This window comes from Azolla caroliniana, unplaced genomic scaffold (assembly GCF_043228905.1).
Source record: "Azolla caroliniana isolate FFs.n. ecotype wild unplaced genomic scaffold, voAzoCaro1.0.p SCAF_7, whole genome shotgun sequence".
NCBI classification, from domain to species: domain Eukaryota; kingdom Viridiplantae; phylum Streptophyta; class Polypodiopsida; order Salviniales; family Salviniaceae; genus Azolla; species Azolla caroliniana.
The window spans coordinates 6,978,941-6,996,946 of NW_028230442.1; the positions used below are offsets into that span (position 1 = coordinate 6,978,941).

General features: G+C 35.4%; 2 protein-coding genes across 2 annotated transcripts; one reads left to right on the top strand and one right to left on the bottom strand.

The window, feature by feature from the left end:
* Positions 1-6,451: 6,451 nt before the first annotated feature.
* On the top strand, positions 6,452-11,175 carry LOC147861741 (short-chain dehydrogenase TIC 32 B, chloroplastic-like). Its single transcript, XM_087322272.1, has 8 exons — positions 6,452-6,646; positions 8,255-8,486; positions 8,781-8,860; positions 9,213-9,366; positions 9,467-9,545; positions 9,615-9,699; positions 10,534-10,580; positions 10,711-11,175. Exons 1-8 carry the CDS (start codon positions 6,523-6,525, stop codon positions 10,888-10,890), a joined length of 981 nt encoding a protein of 326 aa, XP_087178398.1. The 5' UTR covers positions 6,452-6,522; the 3' UTR covers positions 10,891-11,175.
* A 2,276-nt stretch (positions 11,176-13,451) lies between these two features.
* LOC147861742 (large ribosomal subunit protein uL13-like) lies at positions 13,452-17,335 on the bottom strand. The gene is made up of 5 exons (XM_087322741.1): positions 17,171-17,335; positions 16,118-16,275; positions 15,351-15,467; positions 13,842-13,929; positions 13,452-13,736 (listed from the first exon to the last, which is right to left on the bottom strand). The coding sequence occupies exons 1-5, from the start codon at positions 17,282-17,284 to the stop codon at positions 13,587-13,589; spliced, it is 627 nt and encodes a 208-aa protein (XP_087178867.1). The 5' UTR covers positions 17,285-17,335; the 3' UTR covers positions 13,452-13,586.
* Positions 17,336-18,006: the final 671 nt, after the last annotated feature.

The window sequence follows — 18,006 nt, forward strand, 5'->3', positions numbered from 1 at the left end:
ACAACTATGCATATACTTTTGTTTGGTCAACCGATGTTCTTTTGGAAACAAATGTTTTATGTCTATCTTAGTACAACTTAGGATTATGTAATTTTGAACGAATTCTTTGCGAAAATGTGATAAAATAGTTGTGTATGGAGTAACATTGATTATACCCCTACTATATTTTATGGCATGAAAATTACAAGTCTAATAAAACCGAGATAAAGACTAATAAGGGATACTTTTCTTAATTGTAGGTGTTCATAAGAAAAGGAAAACGCAAATGTGAAATGTGCAAGTAAAGTTGGAACACAAGGGAAAAAGCTTGATCTAACCAGAGCATCACATGCTAATAATGTCGTCAAGTTCCATCAAACCAATCTATTTAAGCTTCTAACATTCCTTTGATAAGGTTGTATAGTAATGAGGTTCCTCTAATAAGATACGAGTAGGATATATGTGTATTATACTCTATTAGTTTGCATGATGGTAAAGTAGTTCGGCTTAAAATTCTAGAAAAATCTCACCTTAGCAATGTGCATCATCATGGTTGACCAATATCAAAGTCTTAAGCATCAACGTTAAAATATCCCTTGAACATTTTGGCAATTTGTTTGGGGGTGGTTTTGACAAAATCAATATTGCCCCATAAAAAGGGGCACATTATAGTATTTTTTTGATCCTAATGAAGAAAATATGTTTATGCATCTTTGTAGTTTTTTTTGTTCGATGAGAAAATGGAACTTTGTTTTATAATTGCAAGTTGTTAATTGAGATTTTTTTGGAATATTACTCCTACATGCAAGTATCCTCTTTTCTTTGGCACTATGTCCTACAAGTCACTTTCGTTAAGTAATATGGTTTATATAAAGAAAATTATTATACTTTTGAGTGCAATGATACAATAATGTTATGCATGAATAACATTATTTCATATTTTGTGAATGTATCAATACATAGATGAGTAATATTATATGAGCTAAAAGATCACACTAAAAATGTCCCAGCATTGTTATTACACAAGTCTTGCTTCATTTAAATAGCCTTATCTTTAGAAAGATAAATAATCATTGTGAATTGTGTCTACTAGTTTTCATTTTTCTAGTAATTAATTGACAACTCCTACGGTAGCAACATGACAACTTGAACCAACCATTATTGACCATGTTGGTTTCTTCTCTTTAGTTTATCTGCAGTACTAAACAATAGAGGGATAAGGATTTTGAGAGTATCGATAGATCAAAAAGAATGAAGGACACAAGATATTGGGAGACAAGAGAAGATATTGAGCTCAAAGAGAATGAATTGTACTTATGATTCTATAACTAGTGTTGTTCACCTTGATTGGGATAAAGATGTCGTATTTATACACATTCCTAAGTATTGAAACATCTTGTCATGTAAACACATGATGTGTGGAGATGCATTGGTTATGACCCTTGGTTATGACATGGGAGGTTGGAGGTTTGATTCCTAATGTGACGTTATCCTCCCTTTAAGGCCAACCTCCAAAACTTTGTTTTGACTTCGGCCTGTGTGGATATTGTTGATGGAAATTGTGGATTACATCAACAACATTCTTTAAATTCTTGGTTGGATCCCATGTTGCGTCCGAGATGGGGTACCCTTTCCACAAAACAAGGTATCGAAGTTGTTAATGGAGGCAAGAGTTGAGTATCCTCTTGACCTTATATTCCTCCCCTATTGACTACGAGATTGGTGGTGGAGGAGAAGAATAGAATGCTAGAATGGTTTGTAGAACTATCCAAAGAATTCCAGAATCACAAAGCTATAAATATGTGAGTATCTTATCATAGTTGTATGATGTGTCGAGATGTTTTGGCTATGACCCTTGGGTATGAAATGTGAGGTTATAAAGACATCATAGACATCATAAAGACTCTCTCGATCCCCGTCTTTCATAAATAATATATAATTATAACTAGGAGACATCACAAATGGTTACCAAACAAACCTAATCCTAGCTTATTTATAAGTCGCCACTCATAAGAATGTTTTGCCCCTATTCTCAATATGTTTGGAGTAAAATAACATCATGATTAACATCAACCCTATCATCTATAATATTTGGCTCACTAACATCATCATGTTTTTTGTCTCTTGAGACAAATCATCTCCATGTGGCATCATCAATGGTAGGACCCGATTCACAATCTTTTAGACTACGATTTATTGGGGGTTTGATCTTTTTTTTTTCCATAAAAGACTCTTTCCATTAGTTATAAAAATTTATATATGAGAATGTTATATACAAATCCATGTATGGACGTGATAGTTCCATCTTATATGGATGCCCACTGACTCGAGAAAGGGAGAGGCCATTGTATTGGCTCTTTAGAGTGGCTACAACTTCATTCTATATCTCCTGCATTAACATTACTTGATGCACGGTTTGGTTGGAGAAGACCCGTCTACACCATTGTTTCCATAGAATCCAAATTCGGTTGTCCAACACAACTTGAGCTTTGGCATTATTAGGAGTTCAATCGATATTGTTGATGGTAGGAAAAAATATCTCTGGTGCTTTTATCACCAAAGTCATCCCCTCCTCTTGATGTTTGTACTTGTCAGTTGGGGCCTGCCGTGATAGTCAACATACATTCCCCCACTTGATTGTGCCTTGCACCTGGCATAATTGCAAGAGGCAACTAACCCCCAGCCATATTCGATGGGTCTCTAGGCAGTCCCACAAAGTATGTTGGATTGACTCTATTGCATTTGGGCACGCCACACAATTAGGAGGGCTAAGGTTCCCACGTTGCCACGCTCCAACCGGTAGTGACCTATGTATTAATAGCCATTCGAATGTGGTAATTCGCCTAAAATGTTGTTGTTTCCAGATTTTCTGTCAAAACTTAGTGATAATTGTATGGGAACATAATATGTGTGCCATATCTTCGGAGCAGCTGGCTTTCGGGCGGTTTGAGCAGCTAGAATGTGGCGACCCAATCTAGTCGTGAATTGGAAGAAGGGGATGACTTTGCTTCCTTGACCCGCATAAGGATCGCACCACATCCATTGCAAATGGTCCCAATTGACCTTACGTAGCCATGTGTTTGCATGAGTACATATGTGTGATTCTGGTTTGTACTTTGATTCAAGATCTACAATTATCCATTTATGACCAATATATGCAAGTACTCGAATTGTCATATTTAATGTCGGTATCTCATTATCTAGCAATTCATGGCCTACAATCATGCCCGATGTTTCCCTACCTCTTGGGATCAAAGAGCCCTCTTCCTCGTAGCTTATCCACTTCTCCATTGTCATTCCCTAAGCAATAGAGCATTCATACTTTTAGATTTCATAGTCCATCCGCTCCTGATTCCATGGAGTGCATTGGCTTGATCTTGTATTAGCAATGTCATAAACCATCTCCAACATTCTATATTGATCTTTTTACCTTGTCAATATACTAAAGTGTAACTCTAATATTAAGCTTTTGCGTCATACCATCTATATCAAACGCACCACGGTCCTACCAAATTAAAATACATTGTTTAGACTTAACATCTCACTAATTAAACCTTTTATCTGTGGGTACATGCACAAAACTTTTACAACCAAAAACACATATCAAATGATCATAAACCCCTACCATAGAAAACTCTCCTAGGAATACACCCTATAGTGCAATATATGGAGATAAGTTAATAACACATGTAATGGTATTCAAAACAATATCACTCCAAATGATGTCATCCTCATAACAACATCAATAAAATTCATGACCATTATTAATGCAAATGCATTTCAGCATTTTCAGCTTCTCTCATTCAACAAAAACATGAAGTTCTTTAGACACATCAAGTAATTAATCCTTTGATTTCAAATCTCAAATCCAAAGTTTTCTAGAATGATCATGCACCACATATTAATGTATTTACCTTCAATGAAACAAAAAAAGTTTACATTACCAACTTAAGTATATATAATTCCTTTCTAGAAGGAGAGTGATGTTTGAAGGAGAATCTTCTTTGTTTCTCTGTGAAGCAATGATCACACATATCTAGCTTTGCTTCCTCATCAATCCTAAAGGAAAGCCCTTCTTGGCTACACAATCAAGTCCGTTCTCATTAATATAAGACAACCTTTTATGCAACAAATTGTGTTTAGAAAAATTATTAGAAATAGAAACTTGCAATAATAAGTATAAACAACAAAGACTTCTTACCTCAAGACACAAACAAAGAGCTCTTAGTGAGCTTCCATTGATCTTCATTAAATACATTGCACTATACAACATCGTCATCTAACTTACCTATTGAGATAAAATGTAATTGAATTTATTTTTCATGCATTACCACCTTGAGCAAGATCAACCTTGTTTTTGCGTTGGTTTTAAAGCAAACAATACTTTTGGTGCTTCTCGCCTTTGATAGTCCATAATTTTCTAATATTCAAGAATCGAAAGTCACTTGAAGTATTGGTTGTGGCAAATTCTCATCAAGATGTACTAGATAAAAAGATGCACCATTGTTAGCAACCTAACAAGTTTCATGGTAAGCAAGATTGATGATGTTCTCATCATAAATAACACACAAATTAAAGAAGAGTTTAAATTAACATAGTTAGCTCAATCTTTTCCACCCCCTTTATTAAATTCTTGCTTACTATTTAATACATGGTTCTCTTTCTTCATCCCTATGAAACAATATTTCTTTGTGTGTCTTGTTTAATTTCCACCAAAATGACATTCTAAATATGTATAGATTGACTTCATTTGGTCCTCCTTCTTCCTTAGTTGTTTTGAAGATTTGACCTTTAGTTTTTATATTGTTTACTCCTCCCACTATTTTCAACAACCATGGCCTCAGAGTGTGATAATGTCCCTTGTGTGTTTCGTAATTTGATGATTTAAGATACCACTCCTCACATATTCTATGGTTGCAAATCCATAAGGAGTTGCATTAATCATAGGTGGTCTAAAAGTTTCCCGTGCATAAGGAAAGATGTGAAGCAGTTACCAAAGAAAAAGCATTTCATTGTCAGTTTCACGTCCATTACAAAGATGGTGATGCCAAGGTGTTGACATTCGGTTGTTGCACAAGCAGGTTGACGAACATCCTCGTATTCTTCCAATCCCCAACCCACCCCATCCCACCCTCTCACTACTAGGCAAGTAATAAGTTAGTGTTGTCTACTATGTATGTTATAAGGTCCACTTTAGGCAAATTTAAGAAATACATTCCACAAACAATATTATCCTTCCTTATAGGCCCAATCATTATGCTCTTGATAAAAATCTTAAATGTAAATGGCAATACATTGTGGACAAATGTCTACCATCCATCATAAATATCGTTTCTACTTACATTCATAAGACACCTATTTCCTACAAATGTGCAATTAGCCTCAAGTGAATACTTGAGAAAAATTGCAAGGGAGTACATATTGCAAAGATGACTACAAACGTCCATGTACCAACTAGTTAGTCCAAAGATGTCTACAACTTAGAGGAATATATTTACTTCCCTCTAAGGAAGTTGCAACATTCATTATTTACGTCCCTAACGAACCCAACCTTGTTGGATATCCAATGAAATTTCAAGCGGGAACAAATGCTCTCCTTCCCATTCAATCATGCATATATTTTCATTAGTTATGTTTGCTAGGAATTTGTATTCTTTCGGCATGTTTGGTTGGGGGGGTAATATTGACACTACGCATAATATTCCAAGAACACTCTTGCAATGAAGCCACGAGCAAATGATTAACTACAATGTTTAGACCCTCAATGCACATATTCCAAAAACACTCTTTTGCCATGAACATAATTAACAACGATGAAGTCCCTTTAAAATCAACTACTAGACTCGGGAGGTAAATCTCGCTATCTTTTAGTTTTTGTTTTCTACATCCGCTCGTTATGTAAGAGATGATAAAAAAAAAACAGACGACATATTTAATAACAATATCGATCACTATCTATCCATGGTCCGACAATGTTGCAACTTGCATTTATACCTTTGAAGGTATGTATGAAGATTAACTAAGGAGAGGTAGCCCCAAATATATATGTCCACGTAAATTGGATGTGGCTGCCGATACATATGTATATGTATGTCCTCATACATATATATGTATGCGTACATACATGCACACATGGATACATACATACATACACACATACATATGTAATATGTATGTATACATACATACATAACATACATGCAAGCATATATACATATTCTTTCTTTCTTTTTAATTAGAGCATCACCACCACCTTCTTCTTCTTTCTTCTTCTTTCTTCTTCTTCTTTTCCTGCGGTTTAATCTAGGGTTTATCCGAGAACCTCTCTCTCTCTCTCTCTCTCTCTCTTTCCATCCATTCTTTTAATTCCTCAATCTTCTCCACCTCCTTCCTTCCATTCCTTCCCCTCCTCCTGCTCTTCAATATCATCTGACCTGCGCATCGTTCCATAACATAATTTACCATTCTTCCATCCCACCTTTCTTCTGATCTTGATCTCTCTCTATCTCTCTCTGTCAATAAAGCTTTTAGGATATTGTAGGTATGGCTTCTTCTTGGTTTCTTGCGAGGAGGAAACAGAACAGTAGTCCGAAGTTTGGCTTCCACTCCACAGCTGAAGAAGTCACACGAGGCATCGATGGATCGTCTCTCACAGCCATCGTCACTGGTGGGAGCTAGTTTTCTATTATGTTCTACTCTCACTGTTTTAGTGATCTATCTTCCGATCCACCTTCAATGGCAATTTTACTAATATTATTGATCACTCACCTGATAATATATATTCTGTGATTTTCTGTGACTGTTAATCTAGCTTGCAGCTGATTCTTTGATCATGATGACTAATAGACCTTGTTTAACATTTCCTCGATAACAAAGTAATTCTGCTTATAAGATGCCTAAACCCTTGCAGCTGATTCTTTGATCATGATTACTAATAGACCTTGTTTAACATTTCATCAATAACAAAGTCATTCTGCTCATAAGATGCCATATCCATAATATTTATTGATCTTTGATAATTTTTTATATAGATTCCACTTATTCTTTTTGTCATTATTATTAATCGAATTTATTGAATCTTTTGTTGATGATAACTAAGCATTTCTGCTCATAATGTATTATGATTGCTCATTGTATTCCTTGACATTTCCATGATAACTGAGCAATTCTCTTCATAATGTACAGTGATCAACTATTTCTGTTCCTGGATCCTTGATTTTAACTAATGATTTCTCGTTATCTCTGATGATTCTTAACTATATTCTGCATCTGTGATAATTTATATGATTACAACTTAGATATTTCTCGATCTTTTATGTTAACAAACTTCTCTTCATAGTCTTTCGTGATTGATTCCTACTTCTGGTCTGTTTTGATTAATGTTGATAATTACAATATTTCTCGGCCTTAAATCTGTGATAACTAATTATGCGGTTTGCATCAAGATTTGCAAATACTAATCATCTTTTCTTGAGATAATTCGGTGGCTATAAATTTGTTGACGTTTACGTAACAGGACTGTCTACTAACTAACTCTTTGAGATGTGATGCACAAATTCTGATGGAAACTATAAATCCTGGCTATATGGATGGAACCTATAAATATAAAGATCTTTTCAGTTAATTTTCTTTGTATCTTGCGGAACTTATCTGTTCTGTTTTGTGCTCTAACTGAAGTCATAATTGAAGCCAATCTTTACTTGGTCGATATCAATAAACATTCTCACAGTATCTGATCATATATTTTCTGTGCGTTAATAACGCAGGCTTACTTATTCTAAATTAGGGAAAGGCAATCTTTATATTACCTGCCGCCAATCCCGTTATTGTGTGAATTTCTCTGAATTTACTTGCAGGATTAGGTCAAAAAATAGAGATCCGTCTTTTCTAGTTATCCGGTTACTTGCGTTTATATTATCAATAGAGATAATAGATTGTAGGACCTGTTAAAGGAAGAATTTTTCTTAATGTACAGTATTTAAAGAAAAGTTCCATACTATAGTATGGCATCTATTAAGTCGATGTTCCTGCAGTGTTAATTATATTATGACCTTTGTTTCAAGTAAAGATGATTTTCTACGTGGTATTTGATTCCTGTATACTATTATCGTCAAACTCAAGAAAGATCGACCTTCTCATGGGATCTGTTATAATTGCTTTGCGTTAATACTATTATCGTCATTAGAAATAAAAGCAATCTTTGTATGCGCAGTAACAGATTATCTTTTTAAGTTTTAATAATCACTGAAGAATTTTGATCGTATTCATTGTACAGGAGGATCAAGTGGTATTGGTGAAGAAACTTCTCGGGTTCTGGCATTGAGAGGAGTTCATGTTATCATAGCTGCTCGAAACTTAGAAGCTGCTAAAGAAGTCAAAACCAAGATTTGTGAAGAGATTCCCGATGCTAAAATTGATTTGCTGCATCTTGACCTCAGCAGCTTGGCATCTGTGAGAACGTTCGTGAAGAACTTCGAAGCAATGAATTTGCCTCTCAACATTCTAATGTATGTACTCACATGATTTCAAGATTGTTAATTAGCGTGCATTGATAGATGTATGTACTCACGTGTTGAATATTGGTTCAGATCAACTAAGGATATCATTGTATCTATTACAAAGGAATGTATGCTTAGACATAGCTTGAGCAATTAATCATGGATTGCCTGAATTGAAAATATAATTTGCCAAAACTCTCCAATTTAATAGTAAATTCATAACTTTTTACATTTACATAATAATCTCTCAATTTATTTTATGAGTTGGTTCTTCATCTGAATGACATTTCTCGTGTTGAATAGAAACAATGCAGGAGTGATGAATTGCCCGTTTTCTCTGTCACCTGATGGCATAGAAACTCAATTTGCGACAAACCACCTTGGTATTGCATAATCTTTCTAATCTACTGTTTAATTTCCTACGCCGTAACATTTTTAAATTTTAGTAGTGAGTATGAGATCCAATTTTAAATTAAGCGAAGCCATGCTATGTTAAATATTATGTTTTATAAGTACTTTAATGGAAGCTTAAATTGAAGCTCGAATGGAATCATTGTGATCAAAATCTAAATTGTCTTTTTCATCTGGATTTTCACTGCAAATAAATATTCAAGGTACCAAAGAATCTTAGTAGAAACTGTCTTTATCGTTTACTGGAAAGATATCCTTATCGTTTCTTTATAAGCCATTGATTTTATACATTCAATTGATACCTTCTAGTGATATGGTACTCAGGTCATTTTCTCCTAACGAATTTACTTCTCAAGAATATGAAAGAAACTGCCATTAAATCCAATATCAAAGGGAGAATTGTTATTCTGACATCTTCTTACCACAAGTATGCTTATCCAGAAGGCATACGCTTTGATAAAATAAACTCGAGTGAAGGGTAAACAAGAATCTCCTTTACAAAACCTTGGAATAAAGAGAAATATAAGGTTCCACCATACTGTCGATTTTACGAATGGATTTGTTTCCCAACTTTACAGATACACTCCTCTGAATGCGTATGGACAATCCAAGCTGGCAAATATACTTCATTGCCATGAATTGGCAAGAAGACTTGAGGTAATTAAAATTTGGATCTCATTTTAGTCTCAATTTATGTTTTGTATAACTGTGTTTATATTGCTGCAGGTGGAAAATGCACCAATTACTGTTAACAGTGTTCATCCCGGTTATATCTTCACAAATTTATTAAAACACATGCTTTTGTTTGCATGTAAGTTTGAGAGAGATCGACTGAGTGAAATGAGATGAAGTGGAATGATATAATATTACATCGTGGAATGGAGTCATAGCGAAATGAAATGATATATTTATTACATCTTGAAAAGGCTAATTAGATTATCTATATTAAAATGAATTAGAAATGAATTACATCCATGCGATAACTGCTCCACTAATTTCTGATAACAAGGATGAATTAAGAAAATATTAAACTGTAGCAACTATACATAGAAGAGAGACGAAATGGATAATACCCAAAGAGCAGGATAGTATGATATGGGTGACATATCCTTAATACTAATAAATACTTAGGAAACGAAGGTCGGTCTGATCTCTAGAATGACTTGGATATCTTCCAAGCATCATTTATAGTGAGCAATGGTGTATTTGAGAAAGATAATTAAGCTCTATGATTCGATCAACTAAGTTAATCCAAGAGTTATGATCACTGACTTATTCAATAAGACCGGACATAAAAAATCATCATTAGAAAAGAGTGTCATTGTTGAGAGTTTCTATATCGTTCCCAAGCTATCTTATCATTATAACTGCATGCACGATCGTTTAAAGCTCTGAAACCTCAGTAAGCTGGTATAATTGGAAAACCTACTGAGATCCGAGATGTTCTCAAGCCAATCTTCAGCTATAACTTGATTTGAGAGGCCTCTAACTTAACTAAGTTCTCCTAATATGTATTTGAATGAAATATTTTCCTTTGGCCTCTTTGTTGGATCATAAAAAGTACGTCAATCTAAGACTGTGCATCCAATGATTGCCTTCCTTATTACCGTATTTATACTTTTTACGGCCAATGTTTGGTGCACAGATATATGGCGAGTAATGTTCTTCTACATATGGAAGAACGTACCCCAGGTTTGATCTCTTCTCTTCTCTTCTCTTCTATTATACTCCACTGTTTAGCATAGCTTTCTCCTCTCCCATCAGAAAAGAGTTTTGGTTTTGGCTTTTTCATGTTATCAATCAAATGTTTAAAATGTGACAGGGAGCTTCGACCACTTGCTATGCCGCATTGCATCCTGATTTTGAAGGAGTGAGTGGGAAATACTTCTCAGATTGTAAAGAGAGTCTCCCAACGACATTGGCATCTGACCCGAAGCTTGCGAAAGACTTGTGGGAATGGAGTGAAAAGATGGTTAAACTCTCTGTGAATGAATCGACTTAAAGAGGAGATCCTTACAAATCCCAAATAAAATCAGTTAACTAAAATAAAACTTTGATTTCTCGATGAGAAACTCTTTGCAAGGTTAATCTGTTGATTTTAATGATTGTAATTTTCATTTTGTAGTTAGTCCAACCGTGTTGTATAACACACACCATGTTTCAAATTCTTTAGAATGCATACGTATTATTTGTTCGAATCTATATATGATCCAATGATTAATTCATTTAATGGAGATGATCATGCTCAAGAAAACCCTTGTAATTGAAGTTCCAAGAGGGCAATGGATTTGAGGAACAAAATCGAACTTATAAGTTAATAGTAACATATAAAATACAAAACTTACAAGAGAAACATCAAGATGAAGGTCGTAACTACTGTAACTAGTGTCGTGCGTCTCCACAAGTATTCTTCCCACATACAGGTTAGTAGAACTCGTCACTTCATATAAATTTTGAACTAAATAACTATTGACATGTCCCAAACTACACATTTATGCTTTAGGACATGTGTGAATGCAATATGACAAATAGATGTTATCATTCTTCTTTTCTAGTGTGAACAAGGTCACATAATATATGCGTTACTCACTTTTTGAAAGTGAGAAGCCAGGAAACGAGAAGTCTGAAGAATCAAGTGGGTTCCCATAGCTTCAATCCTCAACGCGTCGTCTATCAATGCTTTTTTATGTAATAGAAGAATTTTGACACCTTGGATATTGCCACCCTTGCCGTTCTTTGAGTGCATTGAGTTTTTGTTAATATTTTTTACAGTGGATGTGCTTGGTGCACACATGCATTTGTAGTCCTTTGAATGTGAAGTCAACATGTAGACACTCCACTTTGTTACAATTATTGATGATCATTCTAGAAGATGTTAGGATCGGACTTTGAAATCAAAACACAAGTATTTGGAAGAAACGTAAATGTGCTTGCAATGGTAATGATGGTGAATATTGTATGACTCTTCGATGCTTGTTGCAGAGATCATGGTGTCATAAGGATCAAAACACACCTCCCAAAACTCCACAATTGAATGGCTTGGCAAAGATGAAATAGAACTTTAGGGGAGAGTTCAATGTTGTCTCCCATAAGCAAAATTGCAAAATCCCTTTTGGGGTGAGGTTGTGTTTGGTTGTAAATGTTTTGTGCATGTACCTAAAAATGAAAGACTAAGTTAGGTGTTAAGTTTAAAATAAATTTTTTAATTGGGTATAGACAAGAATTGGGTTATAGATGGTTATGAACTAGTAGAATGATGTTTATTAGGATTGAGTCTTTGAATGCCATCACATACATTATTAACCGTATCTCATACTATCGCACTACAAGATAACGTTCCTAAAAGAGTTTGGTACGTAGAGATGTTTCTTAGGGCCATTTGCATGTGTAGGGTTGTAAGAGTAAAGGTATAAGTTAAATAAGTTTAAACGATGTCTTTTTATTGGGTATAGCCAAGGTGAGTTGGTTATAGATGTTATGACCCATTGGAATGAAGCTTATTAGGGGTCCGCTTTTGAATAACATTATATTGTTATTGACCTATATTCGGTTCATTCAATATAGGATAATGTTCCTAAAAGAGTTTGGTACAATTGATATATTTTTTAGATGTGTGTGTTTGGTTTCAAATGTTTGTGTACCTAAATATGAAAGGGTTTAGGGTTAGATGTGTTTTTTAGGGTAAGGCCAAGATGAGTTGGGTTAGTGATACATTATGTGTTTGTGGAGGATCAAACCATTGACACGGTAAAAAGATCGCCCTCCCCCAATAAACAGTGAGCTAATAAATTTGACTTGCTTCCTACGATTGATTTACACCACTTAAATTATAACACTTTAATCCTTTTGAGAATATAAGATGACGTTAATTACACCTCTTATGTGTAGTGAGGGAGATTTGAATTCTCAATCATTAATTAATGAGTTTAAATTCTTATGGCAACCTACTCTCTTTCATTTGTTTCTTATGATAATATTGATTTTCTGCCACAGGTCAATAGCCTCATCAAGGGTTAAATTTCTATTCTAGATTCCCTCTATCACTCTCTTCTTGTCTAACTATTTATTTCTTAATTGATTGTTTCCTTTGTGTTCTTCGTTATTTTAATCCCCATGAGAGACCCTTATTAATGTTGTTAAGATGTTTCTAGGCTTTGTTCTAATATGCTCAAGTTTCTAGAACATTTCTTAAAATTACACAGCCTAAGCTTATACTAAGTCAAAATTGAAAATAATCTTCAATGCTTTTTATACCAATTCTTTCTTCAATTTACATATGTGACCCAAATATTCACGAGGCAAGTTAACTATTTTTTTGCTCTAGTGAGCCCCCCTCGTTACGAAGCCAAGACATTGTGCAAAATTTCCACCAATTTCACCTCGTGAAGCATGAGTTTCACAACATTGTTGCTCCCATTCATGCCACAATGGAAGCAACAAGAACATGGCAAATAATCTCCCATGTCATTTCTCTCTCTCAATATCATAATAAGACTGGTTTACCATAACATACTTTTTTCAAGTAAACCACAAATAGTAACATTATTGACTACCAAAAACATAGAACTGAATAGAATCTAATCATAGATCAAGTCTTTAGCCATTCATCGAAATAGATTTCAGTACTCTTGTAACACAAATGACCTACTTCGCTAACAAAATTACATCTCATAAAACAATTGAACATTCAATCGTTTCTTAGGCCTTGTAGCTAAGAGGAACAAGAATTGCATTAGCATCCGCCAACTGTTCTCCTGCTAATTTCTCGGCTTTCAATCGAAGCTGTATCAATTGCTTTTTCCTTTCATAGAACACTTTAGCCTTAGACTTTCTCCTTTCCTCAAGCTCCTGTTTTCAACAAAAGCAAATACTTCTTGTGTAAGCAACCTATTAAATCACACCCCCCTACCCAGTAATAAAAAAAACAAGTTGTAGCTGACTAATTAATCTAACCTTAATAGTATCATAGTGGTGCCACCCAACTTCTGATGAGAGCCTTCCCAGGAGGCAAAACTTATGCCCAGGTTGTAATCTTAGAACCCTGAGTAAGCATAAAGGTATTCCAACGAATTAGGATAAGTCTAAAAACATATCACATCATAGACATGAATATATTCCAACATAGGGGCATGAATAGATTGTGGGCATATAAGAATAGTGTAAAAGACCGCATCATCGAGTTGTAAATAAAATATTAACATGGAAGTAGCACACATTGACTTTTCTCTCAAGTACTTCCGATTTAGTCAACAAATACATAATTAATTTACTTAATATTTCTATGATTTGCCTGCCAATTATAAGTGGTGGGAAAGGACACGCATAGCCTCCTTCTCATACATCAAGAGACAGGGAAGGGTCACATATATTGATTTCTCTCAAGTACTTACAATTTAGTCAACGAATGCATAATTAATTTACTTAATATTTCTATGATTTGCCAGTCAATTTATAAGTGGTGGGAAAGGACACTCATAGCTTCCTTCTCATACATCAAGAGACAGGGAAGGGTAAATTTACTAAGTTCTAGTCTTAAGATACAACATTTTATGATAATAGCTATGGAGTAAGCAGTTCAGATTATGAATCGTTAGACTATCTGAGCTCATTTTACAAGTCTTGATTGATTCATAGCACACATTTACCTACAGTTCAGATTATGAATCGTTAGACTATCTGAGCTCATTTTACAAGTCTTGATTGATTTTCATAGCACACATTTACCTAGTTTGCTCAAATAAGAAAACATGACAATGCCAGCACAACACAGTCACGAGGTGAATAAGAGAACTATCATGAAGTTTCTTACTTGTATATTTCAACTACTTGGGGAAGTATATAATTCAACTCTCTATCCCTCCTATCTCTTCCTGTAGAGATAAATGGACAATGAGGAATGCAAATGAAGTTCACATATCTGTCCTTCACCTTTAACCAAAGTCCGAATTCACAATATAGCCTACCTAGATTATCAGCTAAAGCATATATCACTAATGCACTAGTTAGCGTTTCTATCTCTGGTGAGGGGAACATGCCCGAAGCCCTTGGTCTCTAGAGAAACTATATGGCATGCTTACAAGCCATAGCTTGTGAGGGGAACATACAGAATCTGTTAGTCTCAGGAGAAACTTTATGATGTACTTAAATATACAAACTCACTTAGACTGTCTGCTACCCACATAGATTGTATGCTACCTAAAATCTATTATAGTAGTGCAGTTCAACTACGCTATACATGACCTTGAAGAACAATTTTGGTGTCATTGGCCAGTGGGACCACATAAATGGCATATAATACTATCCTAAACAATTTGCAGACAATCATATAGATGTAATGTATATAGCTATTTTCAATTCATTTACAAATGCAGATTTATGTATAAGGCAAATGAAACAAGATGTATGACATGATGGGAAGACATATGGAAAAATATGTGAAACAAAATGTGAAATTGCACATACTTGAGGGCATCTGGAATAACAACTCTTTTAACTTTGTCATATGGTGCTGGAACTCCCTCAAATGCCTTGAGCCGTTCAAGTGCAGCTGCCCCCCTCTTAGTCTTGTGAGGAATCATTCTGTCAAAATTAAATATAGTTTAATACCCAACAAGCTTAGTAATAAAATAATAGGTACTGCAAACTAGCATTAAAAATATACTCAAACACATGTAAACTAATGATGAACAGATAATAAAATAAACTAGAGAAGCAATCATATAACAAAGGCATTCAATTTCATATCAGCTTCAAAAGTATAAAAAACAGATAAACAAAGCAAATTCAATTAACATTCGCATTTCCAACAAAAATCTCAAACCAAGATAGTTGAGAAAACTTGAGAAGGCCTCAAGTTTCAAATACACGCAAATTCACATTCTGTATACAAGAAACAAAAATAGATAGCATAACAAAAATTGTCTCATTTTACAATGCCTTCCAAATTGCTTTCATTACAAGTTTCTCAAAAACACCAAGACAGTAGAATGAATAAGTAAAAGACTATATGCCCATAGATACCCAAGATCACAATTGTCAAAAACAGATAGAAAAACAAACTAAAGCTGATCTCATATAACAAATATATTCAAAATGATATTGGAAACACCAATATATGTACTGAAACAAATTTGAGGAAGAGCTTATATTACAAACATATTCAAATTCACAGTCACAAAAAAGTATTAAACCCAACATAGTAATAGAAACTTGAGAAGAGGTGAGCTTACCCTCTAATGGTTCTCCAAAGGATCCGAGAAGGTGCTCGGAAATGGATCGGTCCCTTGCTTGGTTTTGTATTCATACGTTTTCGAAGGAAGCGCAAATACTTCATCTTCTGCCTCACCAATCCACCCGAGAGACATATCTCCTCACATCTCACAACTACCTAAAGAAATCATGGAGAGAGGAAGGCTCAAAATAACGCATATGAGGAAACTAGGAATGTAACGGAATATTGAAATGCTATTGTCAATGAAAAAGAATATAAGGAAAACAACTATAAATAACTATACAAGAGAACTTTTACAGCTCAAAACAAGCAATAGAAAAATGGAAACTTTCACGATAATTCCTGATTAGAGATCGCACAAAATGCCTTTAATAGACACAACACTTCAGTGACAGATCACAATAATGGCAATAAATCTTGATAATCACAGATCCTAAGTAGGAAATCAAAAACATGGATGCTTCATTACCACGAATACTCTGTTAAACATTGGAAAACCTGGTTTTTGCCTAAGGTTAAAAAACAACGCAGAATTCGTATGAGGAGGTTGCACATTGTCACGGTCCAGAATATGCAGAAAGAATTAAACTACAGTTTAACAACTAAGCTGAATGATCTGATTCGAACAAAAACCCGCTTTTGTAACTAAATGTGCATTCCAGGTGTGAATCAGGATCAGAAATAGGAATGTCGCCATAGTGATGATCAAGATAAAACGGTCAGTCAGGATTAGAATTTGTATAGAGAGATGCAAATTTATCACGGAGCAGAGGATTCCGAAAGGCTTGAAATGCAAAATGCTTTTAGTAATTAAGCTGAATAATTCAACACGAAGATAAAGCCTCGACCCTCACAAAAATGTGACTTACCGTTACGAATCAGGATCAGAATCGGCAGTAAAAACACAGTTAGGATTCAGATCAGGAACTTTAACGACAAAGAAAAACAGAAACATAGTCGGGACCAGAAATGCAAATATAGTCAGAAACAGTACCAGAGACAGATGCATAGAGAAACGGAATCATGAACAAATGTGTGAGGGAGCGCTTACGACGCGTTGGCCATTGAGGAGTTCTTTGGCGATGATGGAGGAGAGGCGGCCGAGCATGTGATGACGAGCATCGACAACGACGACGCGGGCGCAGAGACCTGATCCAGACACCATGGCGGAGCTTCAGACGAACGCAGAGACGGGAAAACAGACGCAATACAGAGAGAGAGAGAGAGAGAGAGAGAGAGAGAGAGAGAGAGAGCAGAGCAGAAAACCCTAGGGCTCCTTTCAATTGGAATTTGGATTCATACTGTGGGGAGGGGAGGTTTTGGTTTGTCCGGACAAATCCAGAGAAACACTCTCTCTCTCTCTCCGTGTGAAACCAAAATTTCTCAAAAGCATGCATGAGAGAGAGAGAGAAGATTGCTTTTGACATTCACACATATGTGCATACATATACCAATCAATGACCACAATGTGTGTATGTATGTGTGTATCATGATGCGTGGCTCTCCCTCGGCTGCCCGCCCGCCCATCTTCAAATCGCATGCAAAAACCAATATGACCTCAGGAAGCTTCCGTTTTGAAACCAGAATTTCTCAAAGCACACATGAGAGAGAGAAAGGGAGAAGACCGCTTTGACATTCACACACTTACCAATCAATGACTACTACATGTGTGTATGTATGTATGTATGTATGTATGTGTGTGTGTGTGTGTGTGTGTGTGTGTGTGTGTGTATGTATCATGCATGGCTCTCCCTCCGCCGAGCACCGGCCGCCCATCTTCGAATCACACGCAAAAACAAATTGGGAAGCTTTCGTACACCTAGCCACATCGTAGACCCCCATCTGTTGGTGTATTTCGGATTGTCATTCCTGGTGATGCTTTCGAAG

Coding starts and splice junctions, on each gene's coding strand:
- LOC147861741 (XM_087322272.1), top strand. CDS start 6,523: ATGGCTTCTTCTTGGTTTCTTGCGAGGAGGAAACAGAACAGTAGTCCG. Junction 9,546..9,614: donor AATTGGCAAGAAGACTTGAG/GTAATTAAAATT, acceptor ATATTGCTGCAG/GTGGAAAATGCACCAATTAC. Junction 9,700..10,533: donor ACACATGCTTTTGTTTGCAT/GTAAGTTTGAGA, acceptor TTTGGTGCACAG/ATATATGGCGAGTAATGTTC.
- LOC147861742 (XM_087322741.1), bottom strand. CDS start 17,284: ATGGTGTCTGGATCAGGTCTCTGCGCCCGCGTCGTCGTTGTCGATGCT. Junction 15,468..16,117: donor CTTTGGAGAACCATTAGAGG/GTAAGCTCACCT, acceptor TAATTTTGACAG/AATGATTCCTCACAAGACTA. Junction 13,737..13,841: donor ACCACTATGATACTATTAAG/GTTAGATTAATT, acceptor TGTTGAAAACAG/GAGCTTGAGGAAAGGAGAAA.